At 39.4% G+C, this 23,943-nt stretch overlaps 1 protein-coding gene across 1 annotated transcript; it reads right to left on the minus strand.

Moving 5' to 3' along the window:
• Positions 1 to 3,359: 3,359 nt before the first annotated feature.
• LOC130417078 (uncharacterized) lies at positions 3,360 to 23,516 on the minus strand. Its single transcript, XM_056742384.1, has 3 exons — positions 23,503 to 23,516; positions 20,071 to 20,240; positions 3,360 to 4,859 (listed from the first exon to the last, which is right to left on the minus strand). Exon 3 carries the CDS (start codon positions 4,827 to 4,829, stop codon positions 3,360 to 3,362), a length of 1,470 nt encoding a protein of 489 aa, XP_056598362.1. The 5' UTR covers positions 4,830 to 4,859; positions 20,071 to 20,240; positions 23,503 to 23,516.
• Positions 23,517 to 23,943: the final 427 nt, after the last annotated feature.

Raw genomic sequence — 23,943 nt, forward strand, 5'->3', positions numbered from 1 at the left:
GTTAAATCCGCAAAAAAATTGAAGAGAAAGTTAAAGTCTACTTTCTGTTGGGTTTAGGGTTTCACAACATATTTTTGTGGGTACTGAGATGGTCATTGCATCTACAAATTTCGTACCACACGACATGAGGTGCTAGTGATTGTTTGTTTAAAATGTTTCACAATGGCATAATAGTGCCACCTACACAATTACTTCTAAAAACAAAATCTGACAAATTTGTAGTTTTTGAACATGGTTAGGTTCTCAAAAATGCTAGATATTCTGAAGAAGAAACAACAGAAATAAAAGAGGGTCCATCAGAGCCTGGGCCCTATTTAGTACTTAAGGGAGGATATACAAAGCAGATCGCTTGAGCACTCAGCTGGCTTTATTAACAGATGGTGACAGTAGAGAAACTTTAATTTTTTCAATTTTTCTCTGACCATCTACCCTTGCCAGTTCAAATTAGATTCTGCCCACTCTTGGAAACTCATTTCTGAGAGCGGAAAAAAACTCCTCCTCGGACAAGGACACAGGCACCTTGATCTTTTTAAAAGCATATAATCTTTAACACAAATTTCATCAAAAAATTAAAGCGACACGGTTCATGTTATATAATGTAAGCATTAAAAGCAGAGCCCTAATATACCTTTCTGTGGGTGAAATGTTTCCATGTCAGGATGGAGGAGGAGAACAACCCTAAAACTAGCAAATCTAGTTTGCTCCCTCCTCCTAGGTCCTCTAGTAGGAGCAGAATTTTGGGATTATACGGGAGAAAAAAATCTCTGGAGCTCCAGTAAAATCAGCTACGGCAGGCTGATTTTGTCCGGGTTTGGTGCACCCTCTCGGCCACGGGCTCCGTGGAGGTCCGCTGGGTCGGTTCAGACTTCCGTGTCCGAACGTCAGTAAGTTTACCAGAGTTGTGGACTTAAGAGATATACGGGATAACAAATCTCTGGATCTCTGGAGCTAAAAACCATAGCCTGTTTTTATGGGCAAGGTCACATATCAGCATCATTAAAAATAATGACATCGTTAAAAACTGCACTCATATAAAAAGTAACTTGCATTATGTTAAACTTAAAGCTACTCGCATTATGTTTCTTCCCTGTAAGGGTTACATAACCTCCGTCCATGAACAAGCTGTGCTCCTCACCAGATTTGGATGTGGATGATGGAAGGAGGACCTCCATGGCTCTGTGATGCTCCTCCTCACTCAGTGGGAGTTGAAAAGTTTTAAAAACTCCATCTTTCTGGGTAAGATTAACCATGGATTTCATTAACATCGATGAGGGACTTGGCTAGGACAGAGAGCTCGCTGCCGTGCTCCTGGGCCGAGGTGGGGTGGCGGCCGTCCAAGAGGGAGTGGTTGAGTCTGGCCGTGAGCCTGAATCCTGCTGCCAACACCCATAATGGTAAGGAGCAGGAAAGGGCGGACTGAGTCGCTGCCACTGCCCTCACACGGAGGAGCCATTGCCAACTGCCAGGAGGCGGATCTGGCCGTCCAACGGACGTCCAGGACAACCACATAGCACCACGAGGAAGAGTCTCTTGGTTGGGCTGAGGTCCGAGCGACAGTGTGTCGGGGAATCGGACCTTATTACTTCTTTCCTCTCTCCCCTTTCTCGTCCCTGGCGCTCCCGTCTCAGTTCATGCAGCCATGAGGTGGCTGACGGCATTTTACATCCATGCATTTGTTTGTTTATTTTATTAAAAACTTTATTTAAATGTATTTGCTGATTCCTGGCTCCTTCCTTCCGTTTATTGAACCTTATTACAATGGTTGTGACCCTTATAATTTCTAAATATCAACCGTCTTTTCACCTGGTAGTGGTTTAGATATTTCTTGTCCCATACTCTATGAATCAACAAAGCAAATGTTTGAAAATAAAGTAATAGACAAACTTCACCCGCAAAATCCAACCCTTTATTTTTTATTTTTATTTTGTAGTCGGGACCTATCATGTTTATGTGCTAAAATCAATATCTCAAAATACACGTGTCGTGTGCCTTGCGAAAACTTGGACGCAACCTGGCCCCTGGTTTGACGTCACAAAGTGTCACATGCAAATGCAGAATCCCAACACATTTGTGCGGAGACTGCCTTCAACAGTATATAACAGTAAGGTTATATAAAAAAACTCTTACATGTTATTTACTGTCAGAACCTGTAGAACATTTTTCAGTCTAGTACGGTCTTCAAAGCACAGAGTTGTCAGGTAACATAGGATGAGCCCGCAATTGTAAAACTTTCTTAAACTTATTAACACTAAATTTCTTTCTGTGCTTTGGATTACACTTAAAATCAAATCAGAAGTCAGTTGGATGTTGTGAGAGAAAGCTTCAGCAGATCTGGGAGCACAAAGACAAGACACTGAGAGGCATCAGGCATTTGAACTCATTTATTTTAGGAACAACAAGACTTAATATATGGTATCAGAAGGTATCTGGAATGTTTCTAATGTCCAGGGGTTCACACAACGACCAAATAAGGTATAGCAGGTCAGACAAAGAATGTTAACCTTAAAGGAAATCTTCTCCTCCACATATAGCCAGAATATTAATTTATGCAGGAATTAAATCTAACAATTAGTTATATTGATTAATAAAAGAAAACTTAGCAGGTATTCAACATTAATATTTTATTCAGCAAACAGCTATTTTTGTAGAAAAACAAAACTACTTGATTATATAGAATTATGTTTGGTCGTAATTTGAAATCTACAAGTTAACTCTTTTATTGAACTCCTCATACACAAGTAATAACATAGAAATACAAAAATGTTTTATTATAGTTTTGAAATGATTACTCATTACTCATACTCAGTGTGTTAATAAACAGTTTCAGTTGAATCACTTTATAACTGTCACCAACTCAGGGCAGATGAACGATGCCACACAAGAACTGACGTGAACTGGAGATTTATTTGGGTGCACAAAAGACAGGCTAGTTTCCACAGGCCAATAAATATCCACATGTTAATAGGGTCAGTACAAGAAACAGAGCTACATAACAACAGACAACTAGAACTGACAATGAGTGAGAACAAACACAGGGTATACATTGAATCCAAGGGATTGTGAATCAGGTCCAAGTGTAATCAAAAATGGATTCCGGTGCGGAAACAAAAGTTATGTCTACAGATAATTTTCATGTATTAATTGATTTTTTTTGCAGCTCTACTATGTTGAATTCACAAGTAGTAACTTTAGTGCCACTTTAACATTGTGCCAAGTATTTTGTTTACAAATACAAAAAGAAAAGTCCTTTTGCTGTCTTGGTGTAAAAATAATTGTAGGTTAGTAATTATTAAAACGATTAAACATGTAAATTACTTTGATAGTTATAATGCATCAATCAATTGAGATCTTCCCAAACCTCATTGTTTTAAAAACTCTTTGCAACAATAATCCCAACTGCCATCAGTGGTTTCGCACCACAGGTAATTTTTGTAATGGTAACCACATGGGGAATCAGGCTTGCAGGTTTTTTCACTGATAGTGGAGAAGTAGGTGTCAGAAGTACAACAATAGTTCCAGCTGTTATCATGATCTGTGTAGCACCATTGGTAGCGTTTATTGTACTTTGCACAGGCGTGGTTCCTGCGGCAATACTTTCCATCTCTACCCCTACTTCCCCAGAGCGGAGGGCTGCAGTATGCCTGGGACTTGTCTTCTGTGTAACACCAGTAGTAGTCTTGTCCATATGTGGCACAGGGATGATCAACTCGACATCTCTGTCCTGCAGTGGCGATTAGAGAGTACTGAGGTGAACACTGTATCTGTGTCCCACCTGAGTAACACAGGTAGTCATTAAGACTATCCTGATACAGGCAGGGTGTAGAGCAGCAAGGCTTGTTTTGTCCTCCTTCTGTGGAGCATGTACATCTGTAACTATTATCTGTATAGCTGATGCATGGTGAGCCGTCAGCTGCGGTCTTCTTATCAAAAGATTTCTCCGGGACCAGCTGACATTCAACAGATTCCGACCCCTCAGACACCTGCCTTTTCCAGAGATCATGACATTTATCAGACCTGCGACTTTTTTTGTCATCAGATATAACACAAGCAGTCTTAATCTTTCTTTTGTTCCTTTCAGTTGATTTGAAATAAGAGCTCAAGCTCTCATAGGTAAGTGTTGCTGACAGTTGAGTAATTTGAGGCATTGATGTCGAAGGACTGTTATTGTCACTACTGATGATGTTTTGGAGTGCAAACAAGTTGTTCTGAGCATCTTCAGACATTTGAAGTCTTTGGTCCTCTGGTAATTTAATTCTTTTAAGGAATTCTTGAATAGCATTGTCGGATGCTGGCTTGTCACTAAAACAATTATCATGAAAAATCTGAACTGATGGAGTTGATTGTTCATATAGTTCATCAAGCTTCTTATTCATTTCTGAAACACTCATTAACTTTATGTTAAATTCAGGCTTGTTAATTCCTAGAAAGCCAAAGGAAAAAGACTTTGTTACGTTATCTTTGTGGTTATAACAGACAGCTGTCCAGATATGAGATGGAACTGTGACCCTTTTTTCACTTTGTGGTATTTTGTCATTACCAGGCACAGTACCTGTGATAATGTATACTTCAGCATCATCAATATCATTAAAAAATGCATCTAAAAAGCTTTTCAAATAACCCTCCCAGATCTTCCACTGAATGCGGTTGAAGCAAGCATCCATAGGTGCAACATTGGTCAGTGTATAGGTCACACTACGTTCGGGTCTGCATCTGTAACTGTTGGGGTACAGATGCCCACGATCATATCCTGTGTTTTCATAGTCATTAAAGACGGCTTGACTATTTTTTAACTTATTTAAATCTTCTTCATATTCATTCTGGGGCATCATGTGATCAGTTTCACTGTCTTCAGAAACAACCTGCCGAAGAAACACACACACAAAACCGACATTTTCATTATTTTATTGTCAAATTGCTCTATTAGAAAGATCAATTAAGTTCCATGAATTTATCCATAGATCTAATATGTTTAAAATAGGGCTGGGCACCAGAATATGTCATCACCTTAATGCATAATAAATTAACGCCGTCAATTATTTTGTCGTGCATTCACGCAGTTTTTTTAAGTATTTTATTTCGAAAGTGCCTTGCTCACTGGCTCTGAAACGTAAAGACAAACCATAGGTCACAGAAGTGGTGGGATGTTGATTGGTACTGGCTTGCGAATGGCATCACTCCGCGTCTCAACCAATAAGAGGATTTGGGGTTGGCCCAAGACTGCTGAAGTGCGCACAAGAACCAGTAACACCAGAACTGAATGGAAGGGACCAAACTCTTATATGGAGAGTTTTAAACTGTAAAATTAGTTTTAAATCTCTTTCTAACGGCGGAGTTAAAACCACTCTATTCCGTCTCCTCTCCTTCAGCCATGCGCTTATCTATCATTGCCCTCACTGCATAAAGATGTAATATGCTTGGGTGTAAGAGGCTTATTTAATGCCATTAATGATAAAGCAGAAGGAAATAGCCTGAAGAAAACACACTCCCTCTTCTAAGGTATAAAACAGCAATAGTAACAAGTTGTGTTGCATGTATTGTGTGCAGTGTGAGGCTGATGCAGAAAACATGTTTAAACGTGTGTCTACAGAGTCAGATCACAAACTACTAAACTGCATTCTTTCAAATATCTTTCATGATGTGTTCATCAGTTTAAAAACATTTATACACTTTGGTATAACTCAAAGGTGAGTAAATGATGACCGAATTGTCATTTTTGGCTTAACTATCACTTTAATGGGGCAGCAGCATAATACAGAGAAATAATCTATGTTTATATGTTCATCAAACCAAAATGACTGGCCCCAAACACTCACTTATATTAAAGGAATTGTGTTCTCCTAAAATGAATGGTTAACATAAAGAAAAATGTAGTTGTGCAAATTTTTAATTGTTTAAAGATGTGCTGTAAATACACATTCAATTTCATTGCACTGGCTGCCTATTAAGTTCCGAAAAGACTTAAAACTCCTGCTAATAACTCAAAAAGCATTGAATTGTCTAGCTCCTCGGTAGCTCTGTGAAATATTGTCAGATTTACAATCTATTGCGAACACTGCGGTCGAAAAACTCTGGTCTGTTAATAGTTCCCAGATTATCAAAATCATCTAAGGGTAGTCGATCCATTTCATACTTGGAACCTAAACTTTGGAATAGTCATGAGCAGTTAAGGCTGCAATATAGTTAGTTTTCTCCGGATGCTATTTACAGTCCAGCCTGACGATCGTGATGATGGGAAGTCCACTTAATGACAACAACAGCCACAACCTACAGTCATCCAGAACCAGAATAATAAAGGACAGACCTAAATATCTCTTTTATTAATCCTCAGTAGATCTTTCCTCTTCACTTACCAGCCTACCAAACTATTTCCGTTTAATCTCACAAGTTACTGTAATCATTCTCTCTAGTTGTATCAGTGCTGTTTTAATATGGCAGAGGAGAAACGGCTCTGACGGTTGAGTCTGGCCTCTTCCAAGGGGTTTTATCTACACTTTCACTTACCATACACAAATCTATAGTGGAGTTTTGGTTACTTACCACTCACTGGGAGATTGCTGAGTTTGTTTAGATTATCCATAAATATAAACAACTCGCATTTAACAACACACATGCACGCTAACAAATTTGAACTTGATCTCCACGTTTTTCTATTATTACAATTTGTTCTGGTAAATTGAAATTCAAGCCTCCCAGTCCTGATAACAGTATTTAAAATAATAATATACCTAAATTAAATATACTTTGATTATCACCCCTGGTCCTGTTTTCCCCATATTACACCAGGATATTCTTTTCCCACGCTCCCTGACGAGTCCACCAGTCCCTCATAGACATTCACACCTGCACTCGATGATCCACACCCTTTATATTCAGCACTCACCAATTCAGTGCTGTCAGGTCTAGCTAGATGTTTGTTCTTAAGTTTACGCTGTACCTGTGGAGGTTCTTTGTTTGCACTACTATATAAATTGGATTTCCACTATCTGAGGTTGTCATAGTGTCTGTCATCAGTGCACACCCTTACATCTGGTATTTTTACATTTTGGGCTCCCTGTCCTGATAACAATATTGAAAAATAATAATATACCTAAATTAAATATACTTTGATTGAATAATCAAAACCCTAAATCGACTGACATCAGTGTAGATTGTAAAGAGAAAAATTTGCAATGACACCATGTATTTTAATACTGTATATACTCTTAATTTTCCTACAGTATTATCATTTTTTATGTGTGTAAAGCTGCTTTGCAACAATGAAAATTGTAAAAAGCGCCATATAAATAAAATTGAATAAATACAGTACACTTAAAAGAGAGTTTTTATGTATAAGCAATACCATCAATAATCACTAGAACTTGTTTTTCTATATCAAACTGGACTGCGATCAAACAGTCATGCGATAAATGCGATCTAAATAAATAGTGTTGTCCAGCACTAATTTAAATACAGTATTTCTCTTCAGTGATGAAGAAATTAATTAAAACAATAATAATTCTGCCCCATTTTCTGACAAAACACAAAGCCTAAAATGATAATGGAATATTTTGATACTACAAGACACTTACCTGTGGCTCTATGCACCATGGTTTTTTTTTTTCTTGCGAAGTACTTTTGCAATTAGGTTCAAACTTGTATGCACTGTACAGAGGAATTTTATGAAAAGCAGAATAGAGTGTAGCGTAAGAAAATATATCGTACTTCCACATCTGACAGATTTTCTTGAGATTCTGATCCATCCCTTTTGGTTCTATGCCTTCGTAGAAAAATTCACTACAATCTTGGAAGCTGTCGACCACTTTCGCCTGAGCATTAGAAGTGCTCAGCGCGAGACATGTGAACAAAAACAGAAGAAACATTTTTTGCTGTGTGTCTCCTATTACAGAGCATTATCAATGTCAAGTCTGCTTTTAATACACAGAATTTATTTTGGGGAGGGGGGCTTGGGTGTGACTTTAGACAAATGAGGAACAAATATGGGACCAGAAGTGTATTTATGGAACTGCCAAGAACTTTAATAGCCTGATCTGGTTCAAATCTAAAATAATTTCTTCACAGTAGTTACACACTGTTCAGAATACAAAATGTTGAAAAGTAACACTGCTGGAGTTTGGCAGGTCATGAGAAATTAAGTAATTTGTAATTCATGAAGTTATGTTTGATCGTTAGTGATAAATATGTAACGGGGTATTTAGACCCGTCTAGTAAGGGCTGCCCTGGAAGACTGAGTAATCTCGTACCTTATTGATCTTAGTCCCCACTCTTAGTGCTTTTACTCTCTTTACACTTATGCATGTACCGTTATATCCTACCTTATTGATACATATCACTACGGACTGGCAAGGGCAGGCTTCAGTTAGAGTAATGTCACGAAATGACTTCCTGAAGTAGCAGTGTTGGGCCAGATGAGATGTTTAGAAGGATTTCTTAAACCATTAAATATTTAAAAGGATTTAAGAAATGAGTTGAGAGACGTCTGTATACGTGCGTAAACTCTGTATCCGTGATGGAGGAAACGAGACGTTATGTCGAACCGACAGATGGGGTTTGATCTTGAGAACCAATTACTTCCGATGTACCTTTAAAAGGCCAATCAAATTGGCGAATGGCGTGGCATGCCAGTCTCCGTCCCGTACATACGGGTATAAAAGGAAGATAGCGTGCCCATTCATTCACCTTTTGGGCTGAGGAACCTGACAAGTAACTCCCGGTCGCTGCAGCGGGCGAAGCATAGTGGTATAAAGGACACAACGTCTCGTTCCCTCCATCAGGGAACCGAAGTTACATACGTAACCAAGACGTTCCCTTTCTACAGACAGATGGGGTTCCTATACAAAACGCCACTGCGCTTCACCGCATCATGACCTTCAGCGATGCAACCCTGACCAGCCTGGGCAAGTAACAGGTGAACGCTGCAAATCATGAATAAGGGCGAGAGCTCTTATCATCAGCTGTCACAGGTGGAGGCCTTGCTACTCTAGATGCGAGATGGCCACCTGGCGCTTGAGGGACACTGGAACCTCGAAGGAGGAAAATGCGCTACGGAGGCCACATATTCTACCTTATGGAGGTGATATGTGGAAATTACCTACATGGTCTCAACTCCTGGGAGAATAGTGCGGGGCACCAACCAGGGGGCACAGAAAGGTGGAGTACACCAGCGGGAAACCAAGAGTGAGGAAAACATCAGATGGGACGACCCAATGGGTAGTCACTATGTGTGGAACATCAACTCCACACTATGTGTGGAACATTACCAAACAGTCCACCCTGAGCGACAGGCACATCGAGAAAGCACACTTTCTGAGCGTCTCACATCTAATAGGCGTCTCTCTTAGATCACCGGAGTGGACATTGGCCAACCCAGCGTTCACTGTCACCTATTCGGCCGAAGTGTGAAGTATGGTGGTTTTCTATTATAGTATTAAGTTTTCTTATATAAAATAATAAATTTAGTTAGTTAAACGTTTCATGTATTCTTATGAAACAATTTTGGGCCTCATGTGAAGTTTGAGCTCTTGAACACCTGCATGAACAACAAGCATCTTATCTTAGCTGCACACACACCACAAATAGGTTTTAATAAGGAAGCTTGGTTTGTCGCATAGAGTCAAGGACGCTGGTATCTCTAAACAGTGAGCTCATTTTAACAAAGTAATGTTATGAGTCTGAACACTTGAACATCTGCAACCACACCAAATATCTTTTAACACTAAGACGTACACCCCACACACTTTTGTAGAGAAGTTTAATTAAATCGCATACAAACAAGGACACTGGGTAGCTCATTATCGCTAAACCATGAGCTCATCTTGAGCTCTTGGTTTAACGGTCCAAGGCTCTGGCGGCGGATAACGCTCATAGAGTCCCCATATCACCAGCGCTGCTCAACGCTGCAGACGGCTCAGAAAGCCGCCTCGAAGCAGGAAGCAGGCTATGTTGTGGCCAAGTTGTGGCTGTGTCCTCCGGGACCGTGAACGCAACACCTCGTGAGCACGAACGCTACATCAACATTCTGGAACCCAGACATGAGATGCAGGTATCGCGCCTATCAGGCTCAAGTTTGGTGAGTGTATTGTGGTATGAAAGGTCCGTGGCTCTGGCGGCGGATAATGCTCATAGTCCCCACATCACCATCGCTGCTCGCCACTGCGGACAGCTCTGCTTCGCAGAGGGTATTGTGTATAATTTTGATCATATCCTCTATACTATGGGGACTGGTATTAACCCCGGTTATGAAGAAGTATTCATAGGAATGTTTGTAACATAGTTGTATTAGTAGATCAGAAATCATATTAACTTAGATGAGTATTAGAATCAAGATTGTTTGAATGATAGAATCAATATACTTATGCATGATGGAAATTATAGAATCAACATATTTATGCATGATAGAATCAATATATGTGAATTTATGCAGTAATTGCTTTCATAAAACATTTTAATCAATTTCAGCAATACAAAATCCAGTAATGTGTTAAAGGCCTGACCCAATTAAGTCAAACTTATGATGCATTATAGCACAACTTATTTTAAAAAAAATGAGTCAAGATTGAAATTCCACCATTAGACCACAGACCTTGATGCCTAGAAATAATGGACAGTTGGATAATAAAAAATAAGAGATAGCGGGAATTTACGTGATTGGTTTCGAAAGGAAAAAAAGTTTGCCTTTGAAAAGTTTCACTATAACTAGAGGCTGGAAAACACCAAGTTTTCAGATGCTTTTGGGAAACATCTCACTTTGTTTGACTTGAACAAATAAAGCAAAATCTTTAACACCTGGACCTTCTTTGTCTGAGCAATTTTTTGAACAAGATCAGCATTTTTTCCTCATCAAGGGTTGCTCTCCTCTAGCTCAGTGGTAAGAGAATTGCAAGATCGTGGGTTGGATCCCAGTGGATTGCACATACCTATGTATAAATGTATAGGACATTGCAATGTAAGTTGCTTTGGATATAAGCGTCTGCCAAATGCATAAATGTAAAATGATGTAGGCGATGTTGTGGCTGCTTCCCGCAGATAACAGCCAGCCGTGACCGCAACACCCTCGAGGACAAGTCCATCGCATCCAAGGTTACAGCAGCAAGACGTGTCAGGGATACGCCCACGCTGTAGGACATTTTCAGCTCTTTTAGGAAAATTTGCTCTTTAAGACACCTATGTCTTCCACCGAAATGCCCGAGGGGAATCATTTGCAGGAGGCACGAGTCCCCTGATCTGCGTTGTATGGTCCAGTAGGATGAATCGGAGTGATAAATGTTCAGCATATAGCAAATGCTTTGCAGGTTCCGAAGAAAAAAAGGTGAATGAATGGCCAAGCCATTCGACAATTTCATTGGCCTTTTAAAAATACAATCAGAAGTGATAGGTTCTCAATATCAAACCCCATTGGTCTCTCGACACTATGTCGAGAGACCGACAGAAAGGGAACACGCATTCATCAAGAATCAGCATATTAAACTCAACAATGGTGTGAGTCAACAAACGAAAGCTTTGTGCTGTAATGCATGCTAGGTAACATCATAGTAAAAAACTCATTCATGACTCATTCATGAGCTTCTCAGTTGATTTATACCAGGGCTTCTCAAAGTCTACTTTCAAAGGTCCAAATCTGAATTCACGAGAATGTCAAAGGTCCGGACAATTGGTTGTTTCAAAATTAGTTTTTAATACACATCCTTATTACTTTTTATAATGAATTAACATTACTTTTTTGAAAACAATAAAGAGTATTTTGCATTTAAAATACATTTACAACAAATCCAAAAGTGGCAAAAAAAAAGCAATTGACATCGCACTATAGCGAGAGCGATTCAAAAGCATACAGAGCAGGCGGGTCTAGTCTCTCTCTCTCGCAGTCATGTGATGTCATGCATCATGGTCTTAGCGAAGCGGCGCCACAAGTCAAACAAGCAGGTCCGGAATTAATTCCCTCCGGATCCGGACCAGAGTCCGGACTTTAAGTAGCCTTGATTTATACCATTATTGAGATACATACACTGATTATTGATGTAGTTGTGTGTAAATAAGGGTATTGTCATTTAGAAGACCTTAATACTATCTGATTGTCTCAAAACAGCTGGATATCACTCTCTACTATCAAACTGTAACGAGATTCAAGGCTAGGAAGGAAGGAGGCGGGAACCGGAAGACATTTAAACATTTAATCAAATGATAACACAAGTAAAAAGACAGCCAGCCGCCCCTCACGGTCGACGGCCGGCGAATAAAACATAAATACAAATACAAACGATAACCACGTTCGGGCCCTGTCCTCTCTCTTCGAAGGTCCGGTCGCTCGTTCTCTTATATGCTCCCGATCTCCCACGTGATTCAAGACCAGAGCGCGCACAGCTGGCGCTCAGTAACAATTACTCACCGATCTCGAACCCCGGTCTCGCCCCGCCTACTCCACTACAAAGACATTTAACAGTATAACACTATTGTCATCAACATTTACCCATTATAATACTGCTATCAAAGACTCCTTTGGCATTACTCAATTTAATAAATGTGCTCTATACAGTTACAGCAGCCAGAAGTAGAGAAGAAGCAACACTGATCAACATAATGTTGACTTCAAATGACAAACCAGCAACATCTAACCACTAAGCTCACAGTACAATGGTTAGATCACAGTTTGAGCACAAAGTGAGAAAGATTTTACATGAACAGAAGTTATTGGCATACGTATCCGTTGGTGCATTTGAGCGCGGGCCTGCAAGGCAAAACCCAGGTTATTCTGCAGGTTCTGCAATGGATCTTGTTGTGAAATAAACCGATACATAAAAACAAAACTAGCTATGACCCGCTTGCTTAGTGTCACAATGAGCGAAGGTTTTACCTTTATTGATAAATAACTAATTTCATTTACACAAGCAAATAACATACGATATGGACATTTTTTAAAATAAGTTTTGAGTTATTTCCTTATAAAAGTAAGATCCAACATTTGTTTTTACTCAATTGATTTAAAAGTTAGTTATAATATCAGTTGTTATTCAAAATACTGATAAGATTATTTATTCAGTATTTATTGTCATCTATAAAAACACCTATGACTGTTTTAAATAAATGCTTTTATATGAGAATGTAAATCGCATAAATCCGTTTTGCGCGAATTATTGGTTACTATGATAATTATTAGGCATAGCAACAACACACTGATTGGCCGAAGTTAACCGCAGAATTTTCAGTCAGAGCAGAGAGCGGGATGTTGGATACGAGCGTTTCTCGTTGTGTCTTTTTAAGTTCAAAATAACAGTTTGGATTTGAATTATCAAACTATAATTGTACAACATTTGAAGGTGAGGTTTTAGTTTTATGGTTATAATTAGTTCAATGTTAGACACCTGGTTAAATTCTCTCACTGTCGTGTGCGCCTATGGGCCAAACGGCAGTGTAGAATACCCGGCCTTCTTGGAGACTATGGGAGGGGTGCTGGAAACCGCTCCGACTGGGGACTCCATCGTTCTGCTGGGGGACTTCAACGCCTACGTGGGCAACGACAGTGACACCTGGAGGGGCATGATTGGGAGGAACGGCCCCACCGATCTGAACCCGAGTGGTGTTCTGTTATTGGACTTCTGTGCTAGTTACAGCTTGTCCATAACGAACACCACGTTCAAGCATAAGGGTGTTCATCAGTGCACATGGCACCAGGACACCCTTGGCCGGAGGTCGATGATCGACTTTGTGGTCGTTTCATCTGATCGTACGTCTTGGACACTCGGGTGAAGAGAGGGGCGGAGCTGTCAAGTGATCACCACCTGGTGGTGAGTTGGATCCGATGGTGGGGGAGGAGGCTGGACAGACTCGGCAGACCCAAACATACTGTGAGGGTCTGTTGAGAACGTTTGGCCGAATCCCCTGTCAGTGGAACATTGGACCAGCTCTATACCCTCCCCAGGGAGCTGGAGGGTTCATGGGAGTTTGCCCAATCAATCCACATGTGTTTTTTGGATTTGGAGAAGGCATTTGACTGTGTCCCTCGTGGCATCTTGTGGAGGGTGCTCTGGGAGTATGGGATTCGGGATCCTTTGCTAAGGGCTATCCTGTCCCTGTACGACCGGAGCAGGAGCTTGGTTCGCATTGCCGGCAGTAAGTCAGACTCATCCCCGGTGCATGTTGGACTACGGCAGGGCTGCCCATTGTCGCCGGTTCTGTTCATAATTTTTATGGACAGAATTTCTAGGCGCAGCCAGGGGCCGGAGGGCGTCGGGTTTGGGGACCATACGATTTCATCTCTGCTCTTTGCGGAGCTCAGCGTAGAGCCGCTGCTCCTCCACATCGAGAGGGGCCAGCTGAGGTGGCTCGGGCATCTTTTCCGGATGCCTCCTGGACGCCTTCCCGGGAAGGCGTTCCGGGCATGTCACACCGGGAGGAGACCCAGGGGAAGACCTAGGACACGCTGGAGGGACTATGTCTCCCGGTTGGCCTGGGAACGCCTCGGTGTACCCCCGGAAGAGCTGGAGGAAGTGTCTAGGGAGAGTCAGGGAAGTCTGGGCACCCCTGCTTAGACTGGTGCCCCCGCGACCCGGCCCAGGATAAGCGGAAGAAGATGGATGGATGATTAGTCAACCGGTTAAATTCGAGCGTTCACGTAACGTTAGGCCTACATATAAACCCAATGCTGTCAGATATATTATTTTACACTTTTTAAGCATTCCTGGACTTTGAATAACTTTAAAATTAGGTTAGCGCGGGTGCATAGACAGTAGGGTGATGACTTCAACCATGAACTTCGCTTACTTTAAGGCATTGCAAGCGCTACGAGATTGGCCGAAGTCACTGCCGCCATTACGGAAATTTCCGTCAGAACAGAGAGCGAGACACCAACTACAAGCATCAACTAAGGCATGGCTTTGGCGTCTTTATCATCGGAGGAACTTCTGTCAAAATTAACAGAGGCTGTGCTTGAATTATCAGAGGAAGAGAAGAGAGAATTTAAAGGTGAGTTTTATATTTTATCTTAGCACCTTTTAAGTACGGCGGCAAATACTGTCATGATTCCACTATCATGTCATGTTTATTTGTGTTATTTGAGTGGAGTCATGGCATAACCTATGGTTTTATGTGGGGAAGACATAGTTCTTTCTCGTGTCTCGTCATTGTTCCCTCAACCATCCTCTGCAGCCTCTTCTCCACCACCGACTGGTCTCCGGGGCAAGCGGGGAAGGAGAACGTCTTCGGGGTCTTCCTCGGAGGCCTCCAACCCGGATCCAGCAGAGCCCTTCACCTCCTTCCTTCAGCTGACCACCAGACGGGTAGCTCGGCTGAAAAAGAAGAGGCAGCGGAGGGCAGCTGGGAACCAGGTGGTCCCGAGTCCGGTGGTCCCGAGTCTGGTGGTCCCGAGTCCGGTGGTCCCAAGTCCGGTGGTCCCAAGTCTGGTGGTCCCGAGTCCGGTGGTCCCGAGTCCGGTCCAGCAACTATGTACTATGTAAAGTAACTATGTTTTCAACATAGACACATTGTTGATACTGTGAGGAAAAGTGTTGCTTCCACATTTGTTTGATTCTCATTTTCATGCTTTTCAAGTGATTCATATGACAAGGACTGGTTTTGTATGATGCTAGGATATGAATTGGACTACACAGCACTTGACCACTATATTGTTGATGATGTTTTTTGTATGTAGGAGCTAGATATTTGTAGTTACTTAACAGGTTTTTGTAGAATTGTTACAATGTTTTTTGGATGTTTTTGAGTCATACCATTATTTCTAATACAAACGAATTCGGTGTAACACTTTATAATAACTGCACGCTATGAATCATTAGTTAGCAGTTTATAAATACAGCTATAAATGCTTTGTTCTTGATTTATAAGCATGTATATAATATGCTTAATAATCAAATTTTCATACTTTATTAAGGATGAATTCATCATTTCTAAATTAAGGATTACATTACTTACAAACCAGTTAGTTAGGAGTTGTCAGTGGTTCATGAGATCATTTAGAAAGTGTAAGTAAATGATTAATAAACTCTTTGAATGCACATTTATACATCTTATTATTCTGACATATAGTAACAGTCACGTAATTTGATAATAAATGCTTTTTAACACACATTCCTGCTGTAATTCACGATTAAATAAGGCAGTTTACTAAAAACATTTACTAGTTGTTAGATAACTATTTTTTGTGAGCTCATCTAAAGTGAGGACTATGTATGCCTTGTAAAGCATTTACAAATGAGAGTTGCATATCACTTCACGGTTATATTTTTTCTGGAGGTGTGCAGGAATTCATTTTTTTTCAGAAGTTTATTTTTCATTTTATATCAATTCATTTAATGTTAATTTATATGTTCGGTTGTACAATTTTAATTTTGCAGAGGTTTATTTTTTTATTTTATATTAAATCGTTTTATATTCATTAATATGTAAAGTTGTACAGTTTAATTTATTTTGCATCTTGAAATAAATATTTCTTTGTTCTGTATCCCTCTGTGTTGTGTTTTTCCTATTTCTGTTTAGAAGATAACTGAGCCTTTAACTCTCATTTGTAAATGCTTTACAAGGCATACATAGTCCTCACTTTAGTCCTCATAAATGATTAATTAACTATGTACCGATGCTTAACTAATGATTCATAGAGTGCAGATATTATAAAGTGTTACCGAAATAATTTATGCTTTAAAATGTTAATGTTACAATTGTAATGTTGATGGTATAGTTCAGGCAATAATGACAATCGTGTCAAGTTGAACCTGTATACATTTCTTTGTTCTGCTGTACTCAAAGGAAGGTATTTGAAAGAATGTGAGTAACCAAACAGATCTCGCCCAGCATTCACAGTGATAGTATATTTTTCTACTATATAGTCCATGGTGGTCGAGACCTGTTTGGTTACCATCATTCTTCCAAATATCTTACTTTGAGTACAGCAGAACAAAGAAATGTAGCTACCATGTAGCTCAGTGGTAAGAGCATGGTCGTGGGTTCGATCCCAGGGGATTCCACATACGACTATATAAAATGTATAGGAAAACGCAATGTAAGTTGCTTTGGATAAACGCGTCTGCCAAATGCGTAAATGTATACAGCAGAACAAATAAATGTATACTGGTTTGGATCATTTTGAGGGTGAGGGAATGACGACACAATTTACATTTTTGCCTAAACCATAACTTTAATGACTTGAAAAGAGTGAAGGCATGAAAAGCGATATAAAAAATATGAAATTTGTTAAATTGTATTAAAAACAGTTTTGACAAGTATTATATTGTTGATGGGAAATTGTATTTTACATTATATATGCATGTTTTAGTTAAATTGTTTGCATCCAAAAGAGAAATGTTTTTAAAAGTACTAGTACTGTACTAGGGCTTAAAGGAACACATTTGCCATAGTTAAGGTACAAAAGTGCTCATCACTGGTGAGGTACCTTCAAGGCCAATATTTGTACCTTCGTTTCAGGTACAATATTATACCAGCAAGGTTCAAAGTACAAAAGGTACATTTTGGTTACTCATGATACAAATCATGTCCTTAAAGGTACAAACTGGAATGGTACAAATTTGTTTCTCTATATTAAGGTACAAATGTGTACCATTAAAAGGTACTGCCCCAGTGACAATGGCTTGTACCTTCTTTGGTACAAAATTGTACTTTGTTTTCCGAGAGTGTAGGGGGCTGAGGGCAACAGCCGAAAAAGATTGTTCATAGGGTTAAGGCTTAAACCACACACTCTACAGCGCCCTGCCCGACCAAAACAATTAAAACACACGTGAATATCACGGCAACCCAAATCACACCAAAAGAATGAATAAGAAACCCATACCATATGGCCAGCTCCTTGGATGGCCCATGGCGCGAATAACGCTGCCCTCCCACAAAACGCTAATAGAACAGGAGAGGATATTACATCTATTGACCAATGCATAGTCAGAAGAACTGGAACAATGAGGAAAACCAGGATATACTCTTCAGATAGCACTAGGAAAACAAAACAAAGCAATACATGACAAGCCCAAATGAAAGAAAACCAAGAAAAAGCAAAGTAAAACAAACAAATCAAAATAAAGCTAAACAAAACCACAGCGTAGCGTGGGTCCGCACGGGCTACCAAATGAACCGCTTTAGGGTTTGTAAAATACGAGGACAGTAAAATATTACTGAAAATTGATAAGAAATGCCTTACACTACTGAGTCACAGCACAAAGCAATACTTTACTGTAATACATTACTTTTGTGACGCATTACTCCTAACACTGGTTACAAAAGACACATTCTAAAAAACGGTAACCTATACTCTCTAAAAATGTTCATAAACATTAACTAATAATCTTTAAATCTCATTTCTTACATTATCATGTTTCTCTTAGATTTTATATAAGAGAATCTTTCTTCAAGTACACATACTGTGGAAAACCTTTTGAAATCGTATTCTTCTTATTTTACATCCTTCTCATTATAGATGAATGACTCCATGTGAAATAATCCCCACACATGTCTCTAACCGCCAATAATAGAATCACAGATAAAACTTTATATGAAGTGTAAAATTCGATTGCATAAACCTCTAAAGTGAAGCGACATCCCTAATGAAACAAATGAGCAAGATAAAAATAAGCTGACACTGCTCTTCCCCAATTGGACCAAAATGAAAAACAACAGAAAGCAGAAATGAAACTCAATTCTTCTGTAAAAAGAGATATATGTCTCTCATCGGAAAATTTTCTTGTAAAACAGTACTCTATGCAACAATAATGGAGGGTTACTTTACAGGCCCTGTTAACGGAGTTTTAAAATGAAAAAGATCCTTGTCTTTACTTGTGTTTCCACCACCTGTAACACCAGAGGGTGCTCTCACTGAGCCTTGACAACTTTTTTCCCTCTGCAGTGACTTTCTGGCCTTATTTTACCGACCATGCCAACAAGACATTGCGGAGTAGTGCCAGTTTTACCTGCCTTACTGCCTTTACTTTCACCACATCGTAACGGAGCAGCGTAAGCTACTGTTCGTATTGTGATGAAGGCTTCAGGCTCTTGATTTCGCAAACTACCCCTATAAGAGACTCCAGGAAAGGCTGTGCCAGGTCAACAGGTTCTGCTGTGTCCCTGAAATGAGACCTGCAGAATCAGCATTAAAGCATCCTGCCATTAATGTTTTAATTGACCCCTAATTGTTTTACCATTTGAGGAACAGGCAGGAGGACCAAAAGAACAGGCCCTGACTATAAGTTTGCCTTGTAGTTGTGCGATCTTTCCTGTGCTTTAACATGGAAGATCTAGTGGGGGGTGTTCTAGCAGGCTGCTGAGGGTGCCCCTACAATCTCCAGCTAGAATGAACCAGCTAGACTTCACCAGCCAGCATGTACAAGGTGAAGTTGATCTGCTAATTATTAGGGTAGAAAAGAGGGAGTGGAGAGTAGCAGCAGCACGCAGCCCTGAGCACTGAAACTTGTTATTCGGAATGATAAAGCGTTTTGTCCAGAATCAAGCTTGCTACAAAAAATTTATTAAGATATAACCGATGAGCTTTTATATTTTCCTTTTGTATGGAGCTGGATTTTTTGCTTGTTGCACACTGATATGACACAGCTTAAACAAATGTTATTGTTCGTTAAAGATGTAATGCAATGTGTATACACGATTCAAGGTTAAAAAACGTTGTATTTTCTACATACAGTGGATGTTTGTATCTCCTCTTTGCACCGCCTCTCTGAAACTGTTTTACCTTTTATATACGACGTTATAAAGACTATAAACAACCAACCATATACTTCATACAGAGTTTGTGTGAGATAGAAACAAGCTGGCATTACAGCAGGGAATGGTAACATAATAAATAACACCAGCGCTCTGACTCTTCTTGATCAACCAGTGTTAGGCCACGTCTCATCACCAGTCAACAAAGACAATAAACCCTAAATAAATACTTAATAAAAGACAATATAAACACCACATTTGTTGCCTCTAGTGGAACATTATTACTGATTATTAGGACTCATGTTGTCTTTTTTCACGTTGTGCGCCTGTCTGCATTTGCAGATCACAAACATACAACAAACTCAACCCGCCAAGTCCGTAACAAAGTGTTTTAAAATGAAATTTACTTACAGGCTGTGAATCTGAAGCGCCAGACTGTCATTGCAGAGTTGTATTGGTTGGAATGGACCCCACTTTTAACCAAAGCTTCCGTGCACAGGCGGTCTTGATCTCTCACAGGTTCAGGAAGCAATGTTCGGTGAAATCCTCTGCACAAACTGGAACATTTGAATTGTACTTTTCTGGAACAGTGATGTAAATAAAATGTAACCATTCGTTTTTGGTCGTATCATCTTTTGGCAACGCAAACAAAACATAACACACATCATCTCCGCGACATGGCTGTGCCGGCAACGGTACAATGAGATTTACAAGTACGCCCACCTTACTTGCATTTAGATTTGGGTGGTCTTTGTCAAATCATGTTACGAAATGACGTACATTCGTGGGGGTGTGGTTACAAGAGGCGTTTCAGGCAGGTCTGGGTGAGCATTTGCTTTAAGATAGAATGCATATTTCGATCCGAGACTTACATTTTTGCAATTTTTACAAGTCTAATCCATACATGGGCAACTTATAACACACCAAAGACACATAAAACATGTAACCGCACCATATCAACCCTTTAAAATATTCAAATCATGTAAAAAATATTAAATTATGTTTTCAAATGTTCAAATATGAAATCATTATAACTTAAAATTTTACATTTACAAATGTGGCAGATGCTTTTATTCAAAGCGACTTACATTGCATTGTATTATACATTGTTTCTGATTATGTGCAATCCCCTGGGAAACGCAATCAAGGGAAACAGAATCAGGTGAGGGACTTATTAACTCATAAAGACATTAGAAATAGAAGGAAAACAAGGAGACAAAACAGTCCAATTGTGACACTGAGCCACAGGAAAGCTCATTATGTATTGTGTAATTTATTTATTCTTAAAGTGGCTAAAGTCTGCTGTCTTTTTATTTATTAGGATGAATTTTCAAAATAACAGAAAATAGGAGAGCAAAAGTGTGGTCAATGGGTGAAAATCATTTGGATTGTTTTTGAAATGGACTGTCTTTTAACTTGTGAGTGTTCTGCATATTGAAAACCTTGCAAACAGCTAGGAAGAACTTGTTAACCACACATTCATTTTAATAAAAGATCAGAAAGTTACCAAACAGTTACAAACGACACGTTCTATGGGATGGTAACCTAAACTCTCAAAATGTTTTTGTGTTTTTACACCACGAAGGTGCTTTGCGAATTTCCTTGTTTGCTCTGCTTACAATGACAATAAAAAGCTATTCTATTCTATAAACATTAACTTACATTATAATGTTTCTCTTAGATTTTATATAAGAGAATCTTTCTTCAAGTACACATACTGTGGAAATCTTTTGAAATCGTATTCTTCTTATTTTACGTCCTTCTCATTATAGATGAATAACTCCATGTGAAATAATCCATTCACATGTCTCTAACTGCCAATAATAGAATCACAGATAAAACTTTATATGAAGTGTAAAATTAGATTGAGTTGAAGGCGATCTCTAAAGTGAAGCGACATCCCTAATGAAACAAATGAGCAAGATAAAAATATGCTGACACTGCTCTTCCCAAATTGGACCAAAATGACAAACAGCAGAAAGCAGAAAATCAGAAATGAAACTCCATGCTTCACTAAAAAGTGATACATGTCTCTCATCTGAAAATTATGGATTATTGGAGAACAGCATACAGCAAAAATGGAAGGTTAATTTACAGGCCCTGTTTACTGAGTTTTAAAATGAAAAAGATCCTCCGTCATGAATGGGTACAGATTTGTTTCATTATTCTGAATAAATAAACTAAGATTCGCAAATAAATATAGAGAATTTCACAAACATTTTTTAAATCCACATATGCACAAAAACCATAAATACATGTTAGACGTTCCACAAATAAATACAATGAGATTTGCAAATAAAACATATTTACAAAATTATTTTAACCGCATTTATTTGTGGATCGCTTTGTTCACATTGTGGATCAGTGTACGCATTTGTGGATCAGTGTACGCATTTGTGGATCAGTGTACGCATTTGTGGATCAGTGTACGCATTTGTGGATCAGTGTACGCATTTGTGGATCAGTGCACGCATTTGTGGATCAGTGCACGGATTTGTGGATCAGTGCACGCATTTGTGGATCTGTGCATGCATTTGTGGTTCAGTGCACGCATTTGTGGATCAGTGTACGCATTTGTGGATCAGTGCATGCATTTGTGGATCAGTGCATGCATTTGTGGATGGCTGTCTGTGCACTCGTGGATTTTGGAACATTTCTCATTTCAAATCGTGCGCACAATCCACAAAAAGGGGGACTCCACCCACTTTTGTTGTCCAATAGGCCACGTTCTAACTTCAGCCAATCACGTTTTGCTCTGCACTAAGATTCAGGGAGCTAACATGGTGACTAGTGGCCGTCTAAAATGTGTGTTATACTAAGAAATGGTAATGGCCTCTTCTTTATACTATGAAATGATCGCTTGTTTCCGAATTGTTACATAAATGCTGTATTTAAACGTTTATGACTTGATAACAGCGTGCACGGACTGCAGTGGAAAATCCTGGTGACTAGGGAGTCGGGACTGATTTGGTCTGCCAGTCAGCCGTTTTATTGTGTTTATGTACCAAAGGGCTAAATTCTGATTTTTTGCAACTGTCGGTGTCCTACCAGTATAACGATTGCAGAATTAATGTGGGGAAATCATCAGCATTGTGAATTTCTACGTCATTCATAATTCAAAATAAAACGTAATTTCTACAGTCATCTCGGTTTATCCCATTCCTGAATGATCTCTGCTGCTATGTCTAAACTGTTCTGTATAACTCTACTCTCACACATACGTTTCTTGATGTACATGACGCGGAAAAACTTTTTTTTGTTAAGGAGTACCTAGCATATGGTTTTTAAGGTCCTGCTTTGGTTTATGGAGTGTCCAACAACAAGTTTATGTACAGAGAAGGTGTAAAAACACTATAATTTCGTAATAATAGGCAGTTATTCGTACCTTACTTCTTGTCTAACTCTCAAATGATTCGTTCCGGTATTCATCTAGTCCCTTCCTACCACGAGCCTTTTATTATGTGATTGGTCAGATGGTGTATTCTGTTGTTATTGGTCAAACGCGTTCATCATTTGTTGCAAATGGAACCCCACTACCATCATTACAGGATTACGGTTTACATGTGGTTGGATGTCACTTTTATTATATTAGTAGCTAGAGATAACGGTACATGCTAATGTTAGCGTTGTATGCATTAACTAAACACAAACATAATGTACAAAAATATTTCTTGAAGTTAAGACAAAAATGAAAGCCATTGCCATTAAATAATGGAAATAAACAGTACTTTAAAGCTGTCCTATATGTCATTTAAAAGGCAGCAATATATACATAATTATATCCCAACAATAATTATTTATTTAGCACCAGGTAAAATGGAGACGTTTAACATGAAAACTTACCGCAGATGTGTGAGCGTCAGCCCGGGATGATTTCAGCACTGATTGAAGGTCAAACGTTTCCTCATCTGCACTCAGAGGCGCACACACACATGTCTGAACCATTAGCCATTGGTGATGTTATGATGAGAGCAGTGAGTTATGCAGTAAGGGCAATATTCAGTAAATAAAGCCTGATAATGCTAACAGCCTGAGGGCTAATATAGGGATGGATTGTTCGACACACGTATCGAGTTTTCGACAAACTAGTGCTTCAAAATAGGGTTCCGGAGCATTGCTTGAAATGAGTCTGTCATGTGACCTGAGGAAACAAAGCGTTGTGATCTCACTGACACATCATGCAGGGATCAAACACAAAGCATAGGAATATATTATAATTATTTATTTAATTGATATTATTTTACGTAATGTATTGCTAATTAAAGTACTTCTATGTCAAAAAGT

This window comes from Triplophysa dalaica, unplaced genomic scaffold (assembly GCF_015846415.1).
Source record: "Triplophysa dalaica isolate WHDGS20190420 unplaced genomic scaffold, ASM1584641v1 Contig12, whole genome shotgun sequence".
NCBI lineage: Eukaryota > Metazoa > Chordata > Actinopteri > Cypriniformes > Nemacheilidae > Triplophysa > Triplophysa dalaica.